This window comes from Lissotriton vulgaris, chromosome 8 (assembly GCF_964263255.1).
Source record: "Lissotriton vulgaris chromosome 8, aLisVul1.2, whole genome shotgun sequence".
In the NCBI taxonomy this organism is placed as follows: Eukaryota; Metazoa; Chordata; class Amphibia; order Caudata; family Salamandridae; genus Lissotriton; species Lissotriton vulgaris.
Window position 1 is genome coordinate 28,910,325 of NC_141696.1, and position 26,108 is coordinate 28,936,432.

General features: G+C 39.5%; 1 protein-coding gene across 1 annotated transcript in view; it reads right to left on the reverse strand.

Moving 5' to 3' along the window:
- LOC147693289 (extracellular calcium-sensing receptor-like) overlaps positions 1-14,090 on the reverse strand; it is a 73,742-nt gene extending 59,652 nt beyond the window's left edge. Inside the window, exons 1-2 of the mRNA XM_086935898.1 lie at positions 14,074-14,090; positions 6,153-6,444 (exon numbers count right to left, since the gene is read on the reverse strand). Coding sequence (XP_086792024.1) covers positions 6,153-6,444; positions 14,074-14,090 — 309 coding nt within the window. The remainder of the gene's footprint in view (positions 1-6,152; positions 6,445-14,073) is intronic.
- Positions 14,091-26,108: the final 12,018 nt, after the last annotated feature.

A 26,108-nucleotide genomic window follows, 5' to 3' on the forward strand; every position in this document is an offset into this window, starting at 1 on the left:
ACAGAAACCCAGAGAGGAAAGAACAACCAGAAGACAGGACAGACAAGACAGCAAGGAGGCAGGGGGATGACCAAGGCAAGGAATTATGAACAGGGCTTCAGGAATCAAGAGCAGGGATACAGGGATCAGGAGCAGGTCTCACTAAACAGGCCCTGGGACAAATAATGCACCATTGGTGAATGGAAACTGGAACAAGAGCTCAGAGCAATGAATTCAAGGCTGTACACAACACGCACTGGAACAAATAATGCCCTGTCGATACATAGAAAAACATAAGCATTCAGAGGAGGGTGAAACCTGTAAATCAGAACAATGGGAACCATAGCCATATCAGTGGATATTCTGTCAGAAGCCCATTAAGGAAATCATAGACATAAGGATATTAAGCTAGAAATGATAGACAGAAAGAAGCCTGAGACTGGGAAGCAAGAAAAACGCCTAAAGCACCAAACTGTACAGGGCAGCCAGAGGAAAGCAGGGGATGGAAAAAGCAGTAGCAGGAGTGATGTCTCCTCCCAAGTTTCCTGAGTTCAGTACCGCTAGTGGCTGGAGAAGAAAACAAGAGCTTCCAGTAACAGCAGTGAAGCACAAGTTTTGAATGCAGAAACCATCCTTAAATCCCTCCTCATACAGGGAGATTGGAACTCAGAACAGGTGTGGGCAGGCTGCAGCGCAGTGCAGGTGGGCTTTGCCTGGGCTTTGCCTGAAAAGTGCACTGAATTTCGAGGATGCAACCAGTGGGCAGAATTGATCTCCAGAGTGGAAAAAGGATGGGGTCTTGTTTTGGAACAAGGTGGTGATTGGTACTAGGGAGCACATGGGCATGCTGGAAGGGAAAACAGAGATTTCAGAGTATAATTACACTCAACAAAAGTCTCTCCTCCAGCTCTCACACTCAGCTAGGGTGTACAAGTGCCATAATACATCACAAGTTGATAGATAGACTCTGGAATGGGATCTGGAAGGAAATCTGATTTCCAAAAGGATCTGTAAAGTCTGTGAATGAACACTGAAGTTCACCACAGGTTCCAAACTAAAGTTCACCAGCACGCTCACAGAAGAGAAGAAGTGCCACTCAATGGCAGGACCAAAGGATCCTGACAATAGCTTGTAATATAATATATATTTGACGTTTGAGAGATGAATACCCACACTTTTTCCTCAGATCACAAAACACATATTTTCTTCAATCCACTCATTCTTGCTAAAAGGGCAGCTTACTCCAAACATCTGGGGCCATGTTTAATCCCTTGCATGCTTTGTAAATTTTTGCGCTGTGGGGGAAATTTACATAGAGGGCGGGATTCGGACGACCGGGGGGCGTCGTGAGCTCACGCCCAACGTCACTCATGACGGCCGGGGGCCGTCATAAGCATGCAAAGGGTTATGACCCAAATTGTTTTGCTCTTGCTCCCTGCAATGGGGTGCAAGAGCGATGCAATCCTTAAGTCAGATTTTTCAAGCCAAGCAAAATCACTATGCGTGGCTTCGAGTGGTACCAAACATTTGGAGTATAGCAAATTGCTGCATTACTCTGCGCTAGGAAGGCATTCCATGATCATTGCGTGGGTTTTCCCATGTGACTCCTATGCTTTTTGACGCCTTCCCAGATTTACAAGACCTTGTAAACCTGGGAATTCCTCCAAAAAAGATACGCCTCCAGAGGAGAGGGTTAATGAGGAGAAATATATGTATGTCTCTTTGTTACTTCCTCTTGCCATGTGTGCAGCATTCTGCAGCACACATAGAAAGAGGAAGTTGTATCTTTCTGTACAAAAACAATCCTGCATGCCATGCAGATACCTTTGCACCATGGTGTAAGGGTGCCTGCATTGGTGCTAGGCAGTACATTGTGCACCAGTGGATGGGGAATAGTCAGGAATGAGCTGATGCCTTAAATGCTGTGTATTTTTGCCCTTTCTCAGTGATGCGCTGCACCACTATTTTATAAATATGTCCCATAGTTTCTCCTGTTAAGCAGCATTCTGTTGGTTTCCAACTTTGGAGCATTACCTAGTAGAGTATGGATGCCCATCTTCTTTTAAACATTCCAGTTAGTCAACAATTCTGTTGTCACACCCTTTTAGTAAGATCAAATATACCGTCCAACATAGCAGCAGCATTAGAACAAATAAAATAGAATGAAACATGTTAACTTTCTAAAGTAATCGTCATTAGCAAGCATGTAAGCACTATCTGGAAAGATATGGAGACTAAATTCATAAAAGGATGTAAGGTAAATGCCTGAGGACATATCTTTTCCTACTGTTGGCGATGGTACACCAGCATTCTAAAACTGAGGATTCTGGGGCCCTTACTATAATCAACTAATTTACTCACTTATGGCCAGATGTATAAATCGTTTTTCCCGTTCGCAAAGGGGTTGATTTACAGAATCAGCCCATTTGCGAACAAGCAAAAGCCTTTTGGGATGTATCATCGCAAAAGTAATTTTCAAAATAGGGAATCGCAAAAATTGGGAATCCCTATTTTGTAATTGGATTTAACGTATTGCAATTTGACATTCCTTAAATGGAATGCAGGAAGCCATAAGAATTTGCAACCAACCTTTAAGGAATCGCAAATTACCATGAACTTCAAGTTGGTGGTAATCTGCGATTTCCACTTTTTTTTGCATTTTTAGAGGTGCCATGTGGCGTACATACATGCGCCCCCTTACCTCTTAGGGGGTGCAGCAGGGTGGCCTTTTGCCCCCCCTATCACTCTTGAAATTGCATTCGCAATTTGCATGTACCTATTTGGTACTCGCAAATTGCGAATGATGACTATGAAGGTATTCCTTAATAGCGAATCGCAATTAAGGAATATGTAGGAATCGTTCCAAGCACTGCAGTGGCGTAACACAACTTGAGAGGAGCACCCCTGCAAAGTACATGGAGGGGGCTCAATTCAGTCAGAGGCTTTTATGTAGACACCCTCTGCCCCTGCACAGTGCCAGAGGGGTTCCCTGGAGCTTGAGGTCCACGCACACTGCAGGAGCTTCACTGGCTAATAGTACGCCTCTGATTAGCATACAATTATGCTGGATGCACAGTGGCGAATTCAGTGCTTGATAACATTACGTCAGTTGGTGATCTTCAGTATTCACCAATATTGGTGCAACGGATGCTGTGGATCTCTGGAGCAGCATTGTCAGCACCTCAAAATGTCACCTGTTACTCTCTGCTGAAGAAGGACAACAGCCCTGAAGCATGTGTCCAGAGATACACAGCACTGGTTACACCAATAATAGTGAATACCAAAGACTTTTCTAACGTAAGTGTTATCATGCACAACATTTACCACAATGCATCTGAGCTAATTATGTGCTGGTATGCCAAGCAGTGTGCTCCTTCCTCCTTTTGGGCCATATGTATCAAGCAAATTCTCATTTGCAAAGGCCGAAATTCACAGAATTACGGCCTTTGCGAATGCGAATTTGCTAAATGGTATGTATAAAGCAAAATCTGGTGCAAAACAAGGAATTGCAAAATGTGCGATTCCTTATTTTGCAATTGCATTTAAGGAATCACAAATTTTGCAATTCCTTAAATGCAATGTATGAAGCAAAAAAAAATTGCGAAATGTCCTTAAGGAATCGCAAATTACCACCAACTTCTAGTTGGTGGTAAGCTGCGAATTCCTTGAAAAATGCAAATTTTTGCATTTTTCAAAGTGCCATGTGACACACATACATGCCCTACCGGCATGTGCACCCATGCATATTTCAGGGGTGCAACAGCGTGTCCTTTGGACACCCCTGTACCCTTGAAATTATTCTCAATTTGCGATTAGCAAATTGCGAATCGCGAATTGAGAATAACTTCCCTTTCATTCCTATGGGCGTCCTGGCCCATAGAAATTAATGGGAAAGTATTCCTTAATTGCGATTTGCTAATCGCAAATAAAGGAATTTTAAGAAATTGCAAAAAAAATGCGATGTTGTACATACATACCTATTTGCGATTCTCAAATAGCGATTTCTTTAAAATCGCTATTTGAGAATCGCAAATCAGGTTGATGATACATATGGCCCTTTCTGACTAACTTAAAATCTGAGTTTATCATTAAAGATGATTTTATAATAAAATTCAGATGAGTGGAAGTATTTCTCTATCTGCCCCCAAACTGAGGTTTTCAATTATCAGGGGTACTAAGGTAACCCAGTGTTAGTCTATGGGAGAGGTAGCATTGCTATGGTGAAAAATGGCTTTGACAGTTTTTCATTACAAGGACAAGTAAAACCTAAGTACAAGGACATGTAAAACTTAAGTATGGCATATACAACTATGTTTTATATACCATACACTCTGCCATATGAGCCTTCCAGGTCGACATGGTAGTTTAAAACTTCACTACAGGCTGCAGCGGCAGTCCTGAGACATGTATTGCAGTCCTACTTCAGAGGGTGGCACAATGAGTTCTACAGCCCACTATTAGCATTTAACTTACAAACCTAGGTACATATAGTACTATATTCTATGGACATAGTTTAATAGTAATTCTTGCCATGTTTTAAGGAAGAGAGCACACACACTTTGCCGCTGGTTAGCAGGAGTAGAGTGCACAGAGTCCTAATGTAGGCAAAAACAGGTTCAGAAAAAAAGATCTGGGTGAACGCAATATGTCTGGGGGAATACAACACTAAAGGAGTCAGGTCTAACGCTATCAATCGCCCCATCAAATCCTATCTGTGTCTTTGAAAGCTTTTCTATTTGTAATAAAGTTAGAGAAAAAGTTGTACGCAAAAAGCATTAGCAAATGTTAGATACTGGCAGCGAATGCCAGAATGATTGCAAAACCCAAAAGGCTGGTGGCCAACTCCAGCCCTACTGGCTTTGCCTGTACTTGTTTACAAATATACATGCTCGCAGACACTCATAGGTAACTATAACAGAGGGTCCTCTAGATATGTTCATTCAGCATTTACTGGTGTTATATAGTTTGATAGTCGCAATCCATATTGGAAAAATGTATTATGTTTACTAAAATCCTAAATGCACAACAATAATATTCATTCACAAAGATACCACCATTTGAGCCAAACCTTAGGACATATGTTAGTGCTGCTGCGGTTCTGCAGGAAGTGTCAGCAGTGATAGTCTATTGACACAGCAGGGTGAGGAGATCAACTGGGGCTCCCCCTCAGGCATGCCAAGTGGCTGTCCCTGGAGAGCAACACTACACAATGGGAGGAGTCTCGAATCAGAGGCCCCACAAACTGTTGACAGAAAGCAAGAAGACAAGAGAAGTTCCAGGACAAATAAGTTAAACCCATTGCCTTCCTGCTGGAGCTAACAGACTGCAATTGAATGCTGTGGTTTATAAAATGGAACAGGTTTCTCTGTTAGCAAAGAAAGAGTGTCTAAGTACCTTCTAGTCACTGAACTCACCAAATATCCTGTTAAGGAACATAAAAAGTGGAACAGGCAAGGAAGCTTCAAAAGGTCTTCAAAAGCCTGTCCTCCACACACAGTATCCTCATCCATTCCAAGCTGCCCAGCTGCCCAGCTTCCCTGCAACCTGATGTAAGTTTCGCATTCGAACTAATAATATCTAATAGTTCAAGGGCTGGGGCAAGAAACAATGGCGACAGTGAATTGTCCTGTTTGTCATCTGACCTACCCGCTTAACCACACAACTCCTTGAAATGCGCCTACACAATTGTTGTTCTTCAGGCTGCAGAGCCCAAGTAGAATTGGGGCTATGAAACCGTGACTCTTTATTCAAAATCTAGAAGTGGGTGTGTTCTCAATACCAGACTGCAAGGGTCCAACAAGCACTATTCCAGGTGGAGCTGTGCCTCCTCTGCCAACCATTCGCTTGAGGGCAGATGTAGGGGACCGCAGCGGTGGGCATGCCGCTGGCTCCCACATCTATTATGGGCAGATGTAGAGAACCTTGGTGGTGGACAGTATCCACCCATTCACCTACAACTATCTTGGTGTTGGATATGCTGCTGGCACCGACAATTATTATGGCCAAATTTAGAGGATCAGGGATTCCAACACCCTGAATGCTCTTGCTAGTGCACATGCTCTTCCTGGTTTATTTATAGTTTCTTCAAACCTTCTTGCTCCTATTGTTGGTCCACCTGTCAGTTGTGCACCCACCCACCAAGCATGTCAATCCAACATTTGTGTTCTGTGTACCTGTGGAACATGGAACAGACCTAAAATCCTGGCCATTGGGACTGAAATGGAGGACATGAGCTCCCCAATAACTCCAGCAGGCATTGCCCCGGAACGGCAATGGTACCCTGGGACTGGCCACTGGCTCCCCGAGAGCAGATCCAGGATCCCTCCGATGGCTTTGATCTGCGAAAAGCAGGAATCATAGATCTGGAACCCGAGGGTGATGTTTGGCAGCAGGTCTGGAATTTGGTTAATTTCTTCTATGGCGAAGACCATGGCCAGCATGTCCCGGTAGTAGCGGACATGGAACCTGCAGGGTGAAGCAACTGGGGGTTAGTTTCCTGTGCACTGTGGCTGCAGAAGAATTCAAATCTCACGCTTTTAAGACATAAGGGGGCATAGATACAAGCCCCTATCGCCATGGGAACGCACATTTTTGTGACGTTTCTGTGCCAATAGGGGCTTCGCCTTATTTGCAAGGAAGTGGCTTAATGCTGCCTTGTAAATAAGGCCCCCTTTCACACTATGCTTAGCGTGAAGGGGTGGGCAGTGGGTGTTGTAGTGGGCATTCCACCGCAACACCCATTGATTTGGACGCTGACCCCTATTTACAAGGGCAGCGTAAATATGAGGCAACACCAAAATTAATACCAGGGAAACCTAGTCTTAAATTGGCGAAACAAGGAGAAAAGCTCAAATTCTCCTCGTTTTTGCTTTTTCCATGTATGCTGCCTTGTGTAGCACACATGGAAAAAGCAGAAAGCCTTTTATTGTTTATGCACAGGAAGGTCCTTGTTACTGCACATAAACAATCCTTGAAACAAATGACATTTTGTGACTTCCATGTCTGTTGCATTAAGCAACACACTTAGAAGTAACAAAATGGCATTTAAAGATTGTTTATGTGCAGGAAGGGGGACCTGCCTGTACATAAACAATCTTTGCCCTGCACTCAGACACCCCTGCACAATGGTGCAAGGGTGCCTGGGTTGTCGCTACACTGCTAAGTGTAGCGCCAGCGCAGGGGAAAACGCAAGGCTGCACCATATTGTTGTAAATAAGCATTGCATTTCTGAAGTAGCGAAGTGAGGCGTTAAGACATGACGACTAATGACTCATTCCGTCACTTCAGTTGTAGATATCCGCCAAGTTATTTTCATGGACATAAAACCAAGCTACATCTGGATTAGTGATGCAAGTAGTACGGACTGAATACATTTTACAAAAACATTTTAAGCTGGACAGTGCAATGGACACAGTGTTTGCAGATTCACATTGCTACGTGCAAGCCTAAGTGAGCGCTGTGTCAAAGGAAAACAGCGTGAGTGCTGTATTAAAGGAAAGCAGCTGCCAGTAGCGCGAGCCACATATTATTAAAGAAAGATAGCTACCAGTAGCTCGAGCCCCATTTTAAAGAAAATGTGAATGCTATATTAAAGGAAAACAGCTACAGCGTGAAAGAAACAATTAAAGTAGAACGAGCCCCCTATATTAAAAATATGGAAATGAGGAAATAATTAAAACAAACCAAAACACCATATTGATTGAATTTTATTAAACAAGGTGACAGACACACATAAAAGGAATATTCCGATTACAACTTATACTAGAATAAGAACTTAAGGCCAGATGTAGGTAAGTAACATTTACCGATTCTTCATTACCGAAAATTACCGAATTTAACCGATTCGGTAATGAAGAATCGGTAAATGTGAGGGGTGGGTATGTAGGGAATCCAGATGTTCCCTTTTACCGAATCGGCAAAAGTCGGTATTTACAGATTTGGTAAATACCGAATCGGTAAAGCCTATTGATTCCTATGGGCTTCAAAGCCCATAGGAATCAAAAGGCTTTACAGATTCAGTATTTACCAAATCGGTAAATACCGAATTTCACAAGGGTGCAGGGGGCGTCACTTTGACACTCCCTGGCACCCCCTAAACAGGATTGGGTGCCATGTGGCAGGCATACAAGCCCTAGGGGCAGGTCTGCCTGCCACATGGCATAGGTGTGCAGGCACACATGTGCATGCACACCGGAATCGGTATTTTACCATGAAGTTGGATTTCATGGAAAAATACCGATTCGTTAAGGCCTTTGGGACTCAGAAGAGTCCCACCTACATATGGAATTTACAGAATCGGTAAAATTACCGATTCGATTTTGTACCGAATCGGTAATTTTACCGATTCTGTAAATGTAGATTTACCTACATGTGGCCTTGGATTTAGGCCCCTACATACCGATTGGCCATTTACCGGTCGGTAACGGCCGAAATCGTCCGTTACCGCTCGGTAAATGGCCTGAAACGGCCACCTACATCGGGCCCTTAGTTTCATAATATATAACAATACATATTAAAACATGACTGGAGAAGAAACAAGTAATGAAGTTGTTGTAAATATGAATTCAGACATATATAGTGAGGAAGATGCCATTGAAAGCATTGAAAGCATTGAAAGCATTTCAAGTACAATTTTTATAAGAACATTACCTTTCAGTTTATCTGAACAAGAAAATATTGCACAAAGGTGGGAAAAGTGGACAAGGAGATTTAAACATTTTCTAAAACAGCGTCTAAAAAACACTCCTACTACTTAACCTTGTAGGTGATGATATTGAAGACCTGATAACTACATTCCCAGAAGATGAAAAAAACACCTATGAAGGGATTATGAAATGTCAAAATGTGAAGTTTGACCCTCAGAGAAACTTAGAATTTGAAAGATATAATTTCAATATAGCATGCCAACAAGAAAATGAAACAATGGATAATTATGTTACTAGACTTTAAAAACTAGTTAAATTTTTTGAATTTGACAAATTCAACGACGTAGAAGCCATTCGGCTGAGTAATACAAGGATGCAACTCAATAAAATTCAGAAAAAAAGCTCTTAGAAAAAACCTATGATCTACAAGAAATAATTTGCATGGCAAAAACAGAAACACAGGCCCAAAAACATGCTACAAACATAGAAGAAGGGAGAATTAAAGCAATTGAACAGATTAGAGAAATGTAAAAAAAAACGTGGAGAAAAGAAATGAAACACAGTGCAGAGGAAAAAGATTATGCTACAGGTGTGGATTTCCACATCAAAAAACATGTCCAGCAATAGGACAACAATGTAAAGAATGTAGAGGATACAATCATTTTGCAAGTGTATGCAAATTTAAAAAAGAAAATAAAGAGAGTTGGAAACAAGTTAATCCGATTTAAAAAAAAATTAGAAACACAAAGGGGCAGATTTACAAGCCCCTTGCGCCTCTTTTGCGCCACCGTTGCGTCACTTTTGTGACGCAGCGGCAGCGCAAAAGATGCACCATGGTGCGGGGTATTAACAACGTGACGCATCTGGGAGATGCATCACGTTGTAAAGCCCTGCACCATAAGGAGGCGTTCATGCGCAGGGGGGGCGTTCCTGCACAGGAACGCCTCCTAAAAGTCGCTGAGTGAAATCTACAAGATTTCACTCAGTCACTTTTAGGCCAATGCTGCGTCGAAACCCTGCACCTGCTTGAAGCAGGCGTAAGGCTTGAGGCAGCATTGAAAGAATAGGCCCCCCAGAGCATTGCTGGAGCTGTGTCGCGCTTGCGACAAAACTCCAGCAATGCACCGCTTTTGCGGCACAGATGCGGGATGCATCTGTGCCGTTTTGGCCCCATGGTGCGCCGCATTGTAAATGGGTGCACTATAATTGGCCCATCTCTGCTAATTTGCAGGGATGCGCCAGTAATTGTAAATCTGCCCCAAAATATATAAGACATATTCAAGAAATTGAAGAATAATTTGAGCAAATCAGAAAAACTCTATATGATGCAAGAAAGCAACAGAACGCAAGAAAGTAGTGTTTGCAAACAAATCAATATGATTAAAAGAGAAAATAATTAAAAAAACACATCCGTAAATGTATTTGTTGGATTACAAGAAGTTCCTTTTGTTTTAGACAATGGAGCAACATGCAAAATAATGTGCATAACTGAATATATGGAAATGAAAAACCAACGTGTGTTGACACCATCAAATGTTAGTGTTTTTCAATGGGGTGCCAAACATCCAGTTCTATGCCTAGGAAAATTTGAAGAGACCCTACGATATGGAAATAAAACAAGTAAAGAAGATGTACATGTGTTACAAGGTGAAGTTCCAGGTCGATGCTTATTAAGGAACACAACTGCTCAACTCATGGTTTTGTTGGCAATGCATTGTAATATTTCAACAGATCATCCCATTTTAAAGAAGTATCCTAAACTATTTGAAGGACTAGGTAAATTTAAAGGAAAAGAAAATACTCTACATATAAATGAGGCAATATAACCAATAGCACAAACAAAAAGAAGAGTGCCAATTAACATGCAAGGAAAAGTTGAAAAAGAAATAAAATTACTACTTGAGCAAGATATAATTGAAGGAGTGACAGGCCCAACACCTTGGGTAAGTCCTATTGTCATTGTCCCAGAAAAAGCTATCAGAATATGTGTGGACATGAGGTTTCCCAATACTACTATTCAAAGAGAACTTTACCCAGGCCCTCATTTGAATGACATGACAAGTACTATAAATGGAGCAACAGATTTTCAAAACTTGATTTATGCAAAGAATATCATCAGTTAGAGATTGATAGTCAATCAAGATATATCACAACATTTTCAACACATTTGGGATTGTTTTGATACAAGCGGTTAAACTTTGGAATTTGTTCTGCAGCGGAGATTTTTCAAAAAATTATTAAGAATGTTATAAGGCCAGTACAAAACACAAGATGAACATGACCAAGCATTAGTGTGTCAACTGCTTGAAGAAGCTGGATTGACTTTGAATTTAAAAAAAAGTGAAATAAATAAGAATTAATTAACATTTTGGTCATATATTTTCAGAAAAGGTGATGGGACCAGACTCAATTAAAATAACAGCTTTAAATGCAAAGCAGAGACCGAAAGATGTAGCAGAACTGAGAACTTTTCTTGGAATAACAAGTAATTGTGCAAGATATATGAAGAATTTTGCAACTGTAAGTTCACCTTTAAGAGAACTAACAGAGAAAGGAAAAACATTTCAGTGGAATAATGATTGTGAACAAGCATTTGAAAAAAATAAAGATGGAAATAACAAATGCGGCAAATTTGAAATACTTTGACCCACATCTATATACAGAACTAATAGTGGATCCCAGTCTGGTAGGCTTAGGTGCAATATTAGTACAACATAAACCTCGAAGAGAAACTCCAAGATACGTAGTTTCACATGCTAGCAAAAGCTTATCTGAAATAGAATAGGGATATTCTCAGCCGAAAAAGAAAGTTTAGCTGTTGTTTGGGCATGCAAACATTTCCATGATTTTATTTATGGAAAATCATTTGTGATCATCACTGATCATCAGGCACTCGTTTCTATCTTTGGAAATTCAAAAACAGAAATGCCACCAAGAATTGAAAGATGAGGAATGAGACTCATGGATTATGATTTTAAAATTATTTATAAACCAGGAAAAGAACATACTCCAGCAGATTATTTGTCCAGGCATCCATCTAAAACAATAGATGAGCAACAACTAGAGGTGGAGGAATACATACATTTTATAGTAAGATCAGCAGTTCCAGGAATTGTCAAAGAAAATGAGCTAATTGAAGAAACGCAAAAAGATAATACACTGCAACAAGTAAAAGAAATCTTGCATGAAAACAAGTGGAGATTGCTAACTAATGGGAGTGAATTTCGATTGAATGTAAAAAAAAATGTTATACTAACATTCAAGAACATAGGTTCAGAATTATCTGTGACTTCCTCAGGAATATTACTCAGAGGAACTAAAATAGTAATACCAGAAAGTCTTCAATGTTGTGTAATTGATTTGGCTCATGAAAGTCATTGAGGTATCTCAGCAACTAATACATTTCGAAGAGAAAAAATGCGGTTTCTAAGGCTGGATAAACAAGTGGATAAACAAGTAGAAGAAGTTGTTCAATCTTGTTATGTCTGTCAATGCACTGTAAAGGAGAAAGGAATTGAAAAATATATATATGTGGCATTCACTTGAAGTACTTGGATGAGTCTGGAGGCTGATTTATGAGCTCCATTAAACAAGAATACTGAACTGCACTTACTGTGTCTAGAGGATTCCTTTACAACACCCATCTCCTGTTATCCCTAGATTACAATCATGGGTCATCAAGCCATTCTTCCACTGCTCTGAAGAGCCTTGGTGTCCACATTGGCAGTAAACCTTCCCTTGCTGGTCAGACCTCTCCTGTAGGTTTGCGTCTCCTGCTGTCTCAGGTCACTGAGAATGGTTCTGCCATCTGTATGCTCAGGTGGAAACTGTTGTAATTGGACTCATTCTTTCGATCTTGTCCCTAAAGTAAACCTTTTACGTTGTTACTCTTGGTAACGCCTTGTTTTGTACACAGCAGTACTTGTGTTTGACAGCTTCACCAGCCGCCTATTAAACAACCCCCTGAGTTTAAGCCTCTCTGATAGTATACGGCACCCTCACCTAAAACATCACCAGCATTTATCAAGAGGCATTTCCACACATACTGCCCCAAGAGACTCTTGAGTCCTCTTCCGCCAATCTTCTTCTGGTTTCACAAGATTCCTGAGCAGAGCAATGAAAGTGTGAGGGAGTCCCCCACTCAGGGTAGGTCAGTCAGTGCGTCCAGTTAGTGCTCCAGGATACCAGAGCCACTGAAAAGCTGCTCAGCACTTCCTTAGCCAATCCCAATGGATTACAAAAACTCTCACAGCTGGCCAATGAAAAAAGTTTAGTCCTGCCTTTTGTTTAAATATAGAATATCTTTTATTCTACCTTATTGGCTGCCAGAACCAGCGCATTATAGGACTGAAGCTGTCTGTTGATGGAATAATGAGGAATATTGAGGAACAATGGATTTCACTCTCAAATGATGGACTTTATGCAATTTTTTCAGAACATGTCAAAATGAAGAAGGACTCCCATCCTCTTCCACTTCTTGTTACAATGAAGTGGCCTGTACGGGAGCACAAGCAGACCCTATACAAAATGATTGACAGTCACAATCAACCTATGGCTGGTAAATGAAACTGATCCACATGTAAATGGCACCAACAGGAGCCAATGGCTGAAGGTGAGGACCTTTTTCCCTTCTTTTTGGCATGAATTATATCATCTCTGCGGGACAGAAAAAGCAGTATCCGGCCGGACCCACAAATGCCTTTTTCCCTTCTGTAGTGTTGCCGCAGCAGGGACATGAGCAGATACACTTTGGACTGCTTGTAGTTCATTCTATTCTAGGATCACCAACATTTCAAAGGTATAGAAGATTCATTGCGTGGTAATTGAAATTTTTATTTATATGGCGCTTACTACCCCAGACGAGACGTTGATGCACTTTACAGCAAGTAGTGAGCTACTCCGGAACCCAAGATTACAGGTTAGTAGCTAGTAAATTAGTGATTTTATTTTTGACCCTTTCTGCTCTAGAAATGTGCATTTTTGCTCTGGAGTATGGGATCTCACATTAAAATACATTATGCACAAGCAGGGTGCCAAAAGAAGGGCTCAAGGGGCAGTGGAAAGGGTGAGGAATGTGCATTGACAGGAGTACTAAGTGAGAAAAACACATGATTTTGTGAAATAACCAACATTTATGAAGTATTTCCAAACAGAGAAAAGGAGAGAGTGTGTGTGTGCAGTTTTGTCTGTGTGTTTGTGAAAATACCAGGTGAAATCTGCCAGACACCTCACCCTGCCGATTGAAAGAAGCTGTACCCAACTATTTATCACAAAATACATTTATTAGGGAAGTGGAACACCCCAAAAACCCCCTGAAGCTGCGCCTCTCTTGATAAGTAGCTCCGGCAGAAGATGTGGATTGAGACATTTCAAACTGCTGGGACTGCCTTTTGCCCCCACAGAGCCCAGCTCCAGCCCAGCCGTGGGCCAAGTGGCCTGCTGCCCTTACCCGTCACAGGACGCCATCGCCGGATGCTCCTGGAATGTGAGCCCAGGGGAAGTGGATTCCGAGTGAACTATGAACACTCCGCCGAGGAGCACATCCCCGAGCCGGGTGTAGGAGTCTTGGGTCCAGGCCTGGAGTCTGCAGCCTTTCTCAAGCGCTTCCTCCCTCCCAAAGGCAAGGAGGAGCAGCGCTATGGGGAGGTGGAAAGCCATTGAACTAACAAGCCACAGCATTCCCTTCAAGTTGCTGGAGGCAACTACTCTCCCATACACATGCTGGCATTGCTGAGGGGCAGCTCTGGGTGCTGTCTCCGAAGGTGGGAATCCTTTATTAGATGTGCCCAGGATCAGCTGGCATCCAGGTCTAGAAGGGGGTGGGAGTGCTGTCATTACAGCAGTGTGTTTATCCTGAAACCCTGGGGCCTTCCACTCTGGCATTAAAATTCACTAGGGAAAATCATGGTTTCTGATAATCACAGCTGAAGGCAGCTGCTGTATTGAAGTCAAAGGTCTGTTATTACATCTGCTAGGCAATTGTGGACTCTGATAAAAAGTACTGGTACATTTAATTGTCGAGCCAAAGGTAGCACATACGTTCGCCCCCCCCCCCCCACCACCCCGCAGCTTTGTCAAAGTCACCCTCCGCCAGAAATAAGAAAAATATATGTATTGCTACTTTATTCCACCACGGGTGACCTTAAAGTGACTTTGAATAAAACCCAAATCCTACCATTTTGCAAGACGAATTTTGAATGTAATTCTCATTTACATAATGTACATCTTCTAGAGGTGCCAAGTTTTCAATGTGTGGGAATATTTATTGATGATAAACTTAGTGAATAATTATGTAGTAGTAGTAGTAGATAAACTTTATTCGCTAAAAATGTATCATAAAAGCATAGCAAAAAGATCAATTTAATTTCCATAATAACATTTGTCATTTAACAACCATCATAATATAAAATAGATTCTGAGCCATTAAAAACTACAATATATACAAGTTAAAAGTAAAAGTTATATACAGTAGGTAATGAAAAAGCACTGTGCATATGAGCAATAAGGATAGAATAGCAGCGTTTGCATCATTAATATTGGCCGACATTCATTTTACAGGTCTTTCCCCCAAGAGTCCATCAAATATTGAGACCTAATGCATTCTTGCCTGGTACCTTGTTCGCAGCAACTAGGCGCAACCCAGAAATTTAGCTACTCCACATATTAATGTCAAGGAGGAAGTGTCAGTTTTCAGGATGCGTAATGCAGCACAGTGATCCGTAAGGCCAAACATTTTACATACTGGTTTGAGCCAATTAGCTCTGGCCTTCCTGTAAGCCGGGAATTATGTATTATTGTCAGTATTTATATATTTATTCAACATTTTTATATCGCTCTTTTTTGATTAGATTGGCGTTTAGGTACTTTACAGATAACAATGAGAAATACTCATACAAGTATAATAGTGCAACAGGTCTATGTCCCTTTACCAAGCGCTACGAAGATAAAAACATATAACAGCACATTGATGCTACAGGGGGTGTAGGGATGGAGAATGGGGGGAATCCGGGGGCAGAGTATAGGAGGAAAAGAGAAAAAGTGGATAGGAGGTGAAATATAATGTGTACGTAGTCCCAGATCTGAGTTTTATTCACCTATGCTAAGTAAAGCCTTCTCTAATAAAAGGGGCTACTCATTCGGGCCTTAAACAGTAATTGGCAAATCCAATCGGTCACAGCTGAAAAGAGTTATGCTAGTTGCTTTGCCAATGGTTCTTTACCAACTTCATGCATGTGCATGGATCACAACGCATGCCCACGCATGACTAGCAATCTTGAAATGGCTTTTCGATTTTAGAAATCGAATTCCAAGATACCCTTCCATCATGAAAAGGCAATGCCAATAGTTCTTATCTTGAAAATGCTTTATGTGGCCCTTCTAGCCTCTCTGAATCATAGCATAGGGCTGTAACGTAAGCATTTGAGGGATGAGTTGAAGGCAGGCTTAGAATGTTGAGTTCTGACTTGCACGAGGCAGAATAAAGACGTGTACAACTAGTCTCCATGTGTTGTGTACACACTGGCGAGTACCTAGCTGGCAGGACACTTCAACTGGTGACGAGATAGGGTATCTGAAGCCAGTACATTAATCACGGTGTTCCAGAGAGTTTGCTGTGTTTCCAGCAAACTGCTTGTGCATGCCACGTGTGCTGCAGTCGAAGTGGACAAAGATACTGGTACCGGTGAAGTCTCAGTGCAACACCAGCCTCTGTAAACACTTCAAGATAAAGAAAGTGAGAGTAAAAGTCTTCATGCTGATGGCCAGTAACAAAACTAAACAGCCACAAATAAAAGGTACTGAGACAGTTTTCAAATTAATGTCATATGCCACACAGAGTAGGAACGCTAAAGGTGTATGCAACCAGGTTACATGAGCAACACACAATGATACTTCAGTACAAATCAAATTGAAAGTCATTCGCTACAAACTAGAGATTAACCAGGTGGTTGTGAAGAAACATGTAAGCACAAACCTAACCACAAATCATAACACTATCTGCTTTCATGAACTAGAAGAATACAATGTTTACTTGCCAAAGCCATTCATGAATAATTGTGCCACAAAGTGCTGTGGAGTGACACCAGCAGAGGTTCCGGGGTTTTGCACGTGGAGTTGTCCCAAAGGAAGCGGCCACCACAAGGCCTGCAGTACAGGGCCCCAGAACAACTTCCCAGACAGCCATTAAGTATAGAGCTCCAAAGGATAGCAAGGTCAGATCCAAGCAGCAACAGTTCCTAATGATGACCCCCGCAGCCAGCACGTCACAAAGGACTATAGAAGTACTGCCATATCAAGTTGAACATGAATCGCCTGAGAGCCCACTACTGTTGTCCAATATATATATCGCTGATGCATTCTTAAAACCACCCACTTCGTTTAATACTGACAAAAAATACAATATTGGCAATAGGAGGACTGCATGTATAGAGACATTTGAAGATTTCATAGATGCAATAGATGAAAAAGATTATAAAAAGATTATAAGGTATCTAAGGAACGTGACTGGTGAAGGAGTGAAAAAGATACAAAAGAAGGTGAGATGGCACACAAACAAATCAAAAACAGCCATGAATGTCAAGTTTAATCCGGTGCCAAATATTGATTATGAAAGATACATATTAACACCATCAGTGCTGCAGCAATTCCTCCCGGATGCTTGAATCCCATTGTTCATGACGAGCTCAGCTCACGAGCAGTGTACTGCATGACGAGCTCAGCTCGTCATGAGCATCAAAGGGGTTAAGTCAGGAACACCAGAAACCAGGCAAAGCCATCAATGAATTTGTTGAGAGACTTGATGTTCTAGTCCCCAACAAAGGGTTTCCTTGTAGGGCTTGATAAGAGACACTGCCATGTGCTCAACCCTAAAAGTGACCAATAACCACTGCCCACACCCTCTCATTTTCTCACTCACTCACTCACTCCAACTCTCTTACACACTCTATCATGTCCTTCTTCACTTTCACCTCAGAAATGTGACCTGATAGCTTAAAATATAGGTAACACATCCTAAATACTCAAGTATGCCCATCAACTTGTATCAAATTAAAAGAATATAGCTGTCTAATCACCACTTTTGGTTGACCTTTTACAGTAAACCTAAGGGGGAAACCATTGACGAAATTTGATGAAAACTGTCTGAATATATCAGAAATGTATGAATTATCTGAGCACAACTACAAGAAGCTGTGAACGTTTCAGGTACTGATAACTATTTACACGAATATTAGTTTCACATAGCAAATTTGTCATATCGTGATACTAATAGTTGTTTACTGATTTTTATAGAGATTCCAAAGGAATCCATATTGTTTTAAATATATAAAAATACACGACTATCATTGAGAAGGATATATCAGTGCTCTGAAGGACCTAAGTTTGGGTAATTATTATGCCCTCTACATTCGTTACAAATAACACAACCCGATGTATAAATTAGAATTAATTTAGTACTGCTTCATTAATCCTTTTAGAATCTTGTACGTCCATTGTTACACTGGGCCCAAAAATCCAACAATAAGCTGGATACAAAAAGCTGGACCTAAAAATCCAAAAATAAGCTTGAAACAAAATAAAAGTAAGCATTTGTCACTGGGTCTATCTAAATCTCTACTCGAGCTAAAATGGAATTCTTGGTGACTTTAGGTTTCTTCTAAATCTGATTATATCTACACTAGTCACGCAATTTCCCCTCTTTTACACACTTCTGAAGGTGACACAATAAAACTCTTTTCTAAAGATATTTCTTAATTATTCTTCACTGCGCTTTCAGTAGGCATCTTTATGTGGAGGTCAATCTACTTTGCAATTTATCATGACCCTCAGTGTAAGTCCCCCAAATTATGTTTTAGGTAACTGTATGGCATTACCTGACGAAGGCGTAGATTACGTCAAAACGAGCGTCGAACACAAAAACCTTTGTTAATGCCACGGTTTAAGTCGGTGCATCTTAAGTAATTGGTTGAAGTTTACTGTTTGTTTTTATGTAACCAAGTATGTGTATTGTAATGAATTCACATGGTAACTACATATAAAATATAGTATGAAGTGATATTTTTTAATTGACTTCAATATAGCCTTATAGCCCGCCGTAGTGGGCTATCCCAGCTGTTAAAGGCCCGCTGAATTGTTAAAGGCCCGAGCCGAAGGCGAGGGACTTTAACGAGACAGCGGGACTTTAATAGCCGGTATAGCCCTGCTACGAAGGGCTATAAGGCTATTAGAACATTCTGCCACTAGAGGGCAGAATGTTCTAACAAATTAAACAAAGGGTTCTCGAAGCTCGAGGGGATATAAATCCCCTCGAGTTTCGAGAAGCCTTTGAAGAACATTAAAATGTTGATCTGCTGGCCTTTACCGGCCTGTTGAAACAGGGAGCACTCCATTGTCTGGGATTTAGTCGGAACAACCTAGGCATGGTAAAACTACATTGCTCCTTCTTATTCTCTGTGGTCAGGCACTAGCACTTAAACAAAATAGAGAAATCAAGCTGTTGTTTTTGAACCTACATATTTTTGGTTCTCAAAAATACAGAAAGAGCAAAGGTCCTGAGACAAGAGTGGTGCAATGGCTGATATTAAGAACAACCATCTATGAATGCAAAGTTATGGGGTCCACCACTGAGCCCAGAGATCTATACTCTAAAATCACTTAGCTTTTGTAGTGAGGGGGGGGTTAGGTAAATCTGTTTGATAATACGACAGGGCTCTTTATTGTATGTGGTCTGCTAATCATGCTAATGACATTACTGACCTGTATTTGTTTTGTAGCTGTGACACACTTATTGCATATCAGAGCATAATAGTTTAAATACATTTTCTAAACTTCCTTCATAACTCTTTTCTATTTTATGGTGGACTAGTATAAGTAGGAGAATAAAAGGGGGTGACCTGCTACCGGGATCCCTCTGAAGGCCAGGGGTGTTGTGTTCTGAGGTGCCAAATCACTTGACTTTCTGGAAAGGTTAGGGGGCAAGTCAGTCACTATATGCTAGTCAGATTCAGGGCCAAAGATACTGATGAGGTATGGTGATTCAGTCTCTACATGCTGATGTTCTATGGTACCTAGTAAAGTTCTGTTCCTGAATCCCTGCATCATGGCACCACCAGCATTGGTCTGGTATTTATCTGCAGGTCTCCTGAGTAGTGCTTTTACACGTCAACACTACCCTTGCACCTTTAACCAGAGACGTCCGTGGTGTTGGTGATGGTAAACAGTCTAAATATCGAGTTTTCAATTTTGACCTACAATAATATTGAGTTGGACATATCGTAGGGACACAATATCGAAGTCAAGAATATCGACAACCAGAATATCGAACTGAATGTAAGAAATATTGTTTTTGTTAATATCGAAGTTAGTAATATCGATAGCAAAAATATCGATGTTACCAATATTGATATTTATATTAGTGTTTTATAATGTATTTTATATGTTTTTGTCGAATATTGTACTAGTTTTAGAATATATGTATAAAGTTAGTAATTATTTTTTAAAGTAAATTATGCATTTTAGTACTGTAGCGGGTTGTGGGTTTATAGGGGAATAGGGTGGAAAGTAATTTAATTATATTAAATTAATTTTAATTTTTTAGGAATTAGTAATTATTTTTAAGTACATTTTGCGTTTTAGTTCTGTAGGTGGATGTGGGTTTATAGCGGAATAGGGTCTGAAGTAATTTGATTGTAATTAAGTAAATATTTATTTTTATTTATTGGTATTGACAATTAATTTATGTTAAATAATTATTAATTGGTAATTAATTTGTATTAATTGGTTAGTTGGTAATTATATTAAGTGTATTAATTTATCATTGAAGTGTGTTTTGAGTTTATAGGGCAATAGGGTGGGAAGTAACGTATTTGTAATTAAGTCATTATTTTTTTATTGTTGAGTATTGATAATTAATATATCGCTAATTAATTATTAATTGGTACTAATTGTTTAATAAATAATATTTTTATGTTTGGAAATTAATGTATTGTTCATTAATAAACAATTGGTATTATTCATTTGTATGTATCAATAATGTATTGGTAATTAGTTATGAATTGCTAAATATTTTTTATAATTATTTTTTTTGTATTGAAAATAATGTATTATTATTAATTGTTAATAATTATTATTTAATTGAATTTCTCATCAATTTAATAGTTAATTTAATAATCATTGGTTATTATGTTTAAGTACTTATTTATTGGCATTGTTAGTTAATTTTTTGTTATTTAATAATCAAATTAATATTTATTTAAAAACAAATATTTTAATTATTAGTCACTTATTTTTACCCCTACACTATCCAACACTTTCCCTATTGTGGCACTCTCTGGAGTAGGAATAGTAATTTTAACCTCTACGCAATCCAACACTTTCCCTCATGTTGCACACTCTGGAGTTGGAATAGTAATTTTAAGTTCTATGCTATCCAACACCTTCTCTACTGTTGCACTCTCTGGAGTTGGAATACTAATTTTTTCCCCTATGCTATCCAACACTTTCCTTACTGTCGCACTCTCTGGAGTTGGAATGGTAATATTTACCCCTAAGCTGTCCAATACTTTCCCTACTGTTGCACTCTCTGGAGTTGGAATACTAATTTTAACCCCTACGCTATCCAACACTTTCCCCACTGTTGCACTCTCTGGAGTTGGAATGGTAATTTTAACCTCCACGCTATCCAACACTTTTCCTACTGTTGCAATCTCTGGAGTGGGAATAGTCATTCTTATCCCTACGCTATCCAGCACTTTCCCTACAGCACTCTCTGGAGTTGGAATAGTAATTTTTACCCCTACGCTATCCAACACTTTCCCTATTTATATAATCTTTGGAGTGGGAATAGTCATTTTTATCCCTACGGTATCCAGCACTTTCCCTACTGTACTCTCTGGAGTTGGAATAGTAATTTTTATCCCTACGCTATCCAGCTCTTTACCTACTTTTGCACTCTCTGGGGTTGGAATAGCAATTTTTACCCCTAGGCTATCCAACACTTTCCCTACTTTTGCACTCTCTGGAGTTGGAATAGTAATTTTTACCCATACGCTGTCCAACACTTTCCCTACTGTTGCACTCTCTGGAGTTGGAATAGTAATTTTAACCCCTATGCTATCCAACACTTTCCCTACTGTTGCACTCTCTGGAGTTAGAATAGACATTTCTACCCTTATGCTATCCAACACTTTCCCTATGTTTGCACTCTCTGGAGTGGGAATTGTAATTTTCACCCCTACATTATCCAATATTTACTGTTTTAGTTAATGTAGTGTATAAGATATTTAATGTTTTTTTATGTGTTATATACATTTTGTATATTTTTATTTATATTATTGTTGTATGTATTTTTCAATTTATAAAATATTTTCCTAACAATGTATGAGTTATTACAATAATTAATTGTAAATATTATTAAGTATATATATTATATTTTATATGTATATGTTTAATGTTTTTTTTTATATTATATGTATTACTTATCATTTTAAAGATATGTTTAACTATGTTTATTTTAAATATATGTATTATTTACTTCATTTTACATTATTTTTTAACATTAAAAAAACGATATTTTTAACAACAATATATATTTTTTCGATATTTTTGTACTTACCATAAGGTAGATGAAACTTCGATATTCTTGACATCGATATTTCGGCTCCGATATTTTTGACGTTGATATTTCAGTCAGTGATTAGTTGGCCCACGAGCAGCTTCTGATAGTCAAAAACAAAAATCCTCTATAAAGGGCATAGAGGAATTTAGTAAAGCTCCGTAGAGTACCCAGTATCCAGAAAATTCTGAGATGACTCTCTTCTCAAAGTGAATTCTTCCCATGGCGCTTGGAGAATTCACCTTGAGAAGAGAGTCATCTCACAATTTTCTGAAGACTTCAAAAATCCTCAATGCTTATATGGTAACGAGTAATCACAGTTACTACAACAGCGTGAACAACTGCCATGGCAGTGTCATCAGCCATTCAATTCCCTGCAATGTGTGCAACATTTTTTATGAATTCCATGAGCCCATAGCAAAGTATCCTTGAGGGCCGCCACTCACCCCCATAAAAAGCTTATGTTTTATAATTTTTTCTTTTGAACAAAGTGAATCTATTCAAGTACCAATGGGGTACATTATCATTAATGGCCTAGATGTAGTAATAGGAATCCCTCACTATAAATGTGATGGAATTCAGAATCCATATTCTACAAAACCGGAACCAGATCTTTCAATTATGGCTGAGCGGTGCAGTCACCTAAAGGTTCTATATGGGTTTGTGCCTGGAATACACCATATTTTATGCCACCTTTTACTGCATCAAATGTAGCTGAGTACTTGTACTTAGTACCTACCATGTTCATAATCATCAGTATAGGGAAACAACCTTTACTATGCAGTCATCACATCGCACTACATTTGCAAAGCAGTCATTACATCGCAACATCCTTTACAACGTATGTCACCACAATGCAGCCATTAAGTTGCATGTCACTACATCGCTTGACACTACAACGCATGTCACTACAATGCAGGCATTACATCACATGTCATCAAAATGCATGCCATTACAACGCATAGTACCCCTACACTATCCAACACTTACCCTACTGTTGCACCCCCTGGAGTTAGAAAAGTACTTTTTACCCCTACACTATCCAAACACATACATTAAATGCAATGTAATGGTATGCATTGTAAAGGTATATATCGCTGAAATGGAATGCGTTGTAAATGTAGTTTTAAACAATTTGTTGTAAAGGCATGCGATGTAAATGTATGCATTGTAACATCATACATCCATCAGTATATGTTATGAAACTCTATACATTTAAGGAATAGTTTCGCTGGACACATGGTAATCTTGTTCATGCTGGAGGTATTTCTCTATTTGTAAAACAAAAACATAATATACACCAGAGACTGCCAAGGACGTAGCCTGGATCAATCTTTTATGTAAGGCTTTCGTATAAGGAATACAGGCCTTGGTGGCAGCCTCTAAAGCTGAAACAAGAGATACCAAAATTAAGCATTTCTTGAGCCAATGGACATGTATTTTTAGTTTTTTTTGTTAATGCAATATCTATTTACGCAGTGAAATATTAATGTAATTTATAAGCAATTTGGCACTGTTTCTCCTTTGTTGAATAAAACGTATGTGTAGCCACTGGAATACGCAATTATGCAGATCACTAAGTTGGTTGTATTAATACGAGAATGTATGTGTTTAGACACAAGCACTTCTGTTTGTAAATTTCTGAGAATAGTAGTGTATTTAGTAGTCCAATGTGTATTAGAAAAATCTGAACAAATTAAATTGTGCAACAGTTTAACCCATTGTGCATGGTCTAGTATGTAAGTTCTACCAAAGTTTAGAAATCCTGCATGTGATTGAAGCTTTTACAATGTATTTGGTATTTGCAAGTGAGCACATTTCTCTATGTGGTGATAGACGTTTACCTTCATTGTATCCCAAAAACAAGACCATATGAAAGTAAATTTTAGATTTTGGAAAATGGAATTTATAGCCATTTAGTCAGCGAATCCCAGAACAATACGATCCACTCTGGCCAAATGAGTGTTTAAATCATCATCTTTGAGGAAGATATAATCAACATATGACAACTCTTTTGAATCAATTTTCCATAAAATTATCAGGCAATGTAGTTCAGTATCTTTTCCAAACAATGATATTAAGCCTTTGCTCAATTAATTTTGTACAGTACAAGTGCATGTGTGACTGTTTAATTGTCTGTAGTCTAAGTCTATACAACAAGAATGATCTGGTTTAATCACAGGAAACAATGGATTATTTAGAGGAGAGACATCTTGATATTCTAATTGTGATAGACTATCCCTACCTAACGGGGCATTTTTCTATGCGTTGTATGATGCATTCTGAAGCACACATAAAAAGAGCAAATCAACATTATTTATGGTTTATTTGCAGGACGGTGTCCCTGCAACACAGGCACCCTCGCAACATGGCGGCAGGGTGCTTTGCCTGGTCCAAGGCAGTTTTTTTTTGCACCAGGGGAAACAGAGGGGTGCACCATATTTTAGTAAACATGGCACATCCCTGCGTTTAAAAAAAGTCAGGGAACGGCGCGGTCACATTCGGAAAAGCACAGCGCTCTGGCCTTTTCTTCCCAAGGAATGCATGGAAACAGATCTAACACTTTCATTTGCCATTCTTGGATGCCTAAGGTGTCATAAAGTAAAGGTACAAGAATACATTTTTAAGCGTTTATTAAAAAGCTCTAATCTTTGTAAATAAAACACGAACTGCAATTATCAGAAAGATGAAACATCATTGTTATAAACATTATTAGAAAGGTGAAAAACCCAAACAATTCAACCATGTTAATTTTTCATAATGTTACTAACAATCTGTTACTAATTTCTCCATGATAAAGAGAGCATGTCGAGAGTACCCATCTGCCAGGCTTTTTGTTAAGAGCTAACCCCCTACCTTGGTGCTGTATACCAAGACGCCTGTCTCAGTGTGTTAACAAATAAACCACTGTCTGAGGTTGCAGGCCTGTATACCTCTCTTGCAAGGTTACCTTTCTTCTCAGCATGAAGGTCAGGTGCAGCGGAACTACATTTCACAGAAGCTTTTTTGATGACCCTGACAGGAAGGGAATCTCTCACCAACCTTCACATGGACGCTGTCTAAATAATAAAGTGCCAATCGTATCACTCTGTGTCAGAGGTGTAGAACAGCATCTATAATAAGTCTGGACAGAAATAGTTGTGTCCTACAACCAAACAAAAAAAGATTAAACAAAGCTTTGTGGTCTGAGTTGGCGACCTTGGAACTAAATGTGCAGACTACAGGATGACAATGACTATGAAAAATAAAAGCGTGCAGGGCATACTGTAACATTAGGAACAACATGTGTAAACTACCATTAAAAACAATGCTAAGTTAAAACCTAAAATTAAAGGAAGACTAAATGTAAGCTACATAACAACACAGTTTCTGCACAAAAACAATAATTTATGACAAAATGCAAGCATCTACTAAATAGTCAGCTCTACCGTTGCCAGGGCTGGATTCTCCTAGCAGTGAAGACATTTTCCACTGCTGGGAGGATCCTATAATTTGCCCAGTTTTTTTTTAAATACTTGCAAAGTGAATTTAGTTCTCATGCAGTATCATGCAGTATCACAAAATTGCACAACCCCTATTTAGATATCTTCAATGTTGAAAGATTGCTGAAGGCTCTGTTTGTTTTGAAAATAGTCACAACATCTAAATGTGCAGTGGTATACATTTGTGTGACATGTTGTTAGGCATACGCATCAATATCTTCCTCCTGCCTTCTATTACCTTGTGAAAGGTCCACTGAGTGGTTGCATTACTGGATTCTAGTCTACGGATAGACTGCTTTATCTGTAGTCACAATCCCTCTTGCAGAGTTATTATTATTATTATTAATATTGTTAGCATGTAGTTTAGGCTTATTCTGCCCATGCCTTCACCAG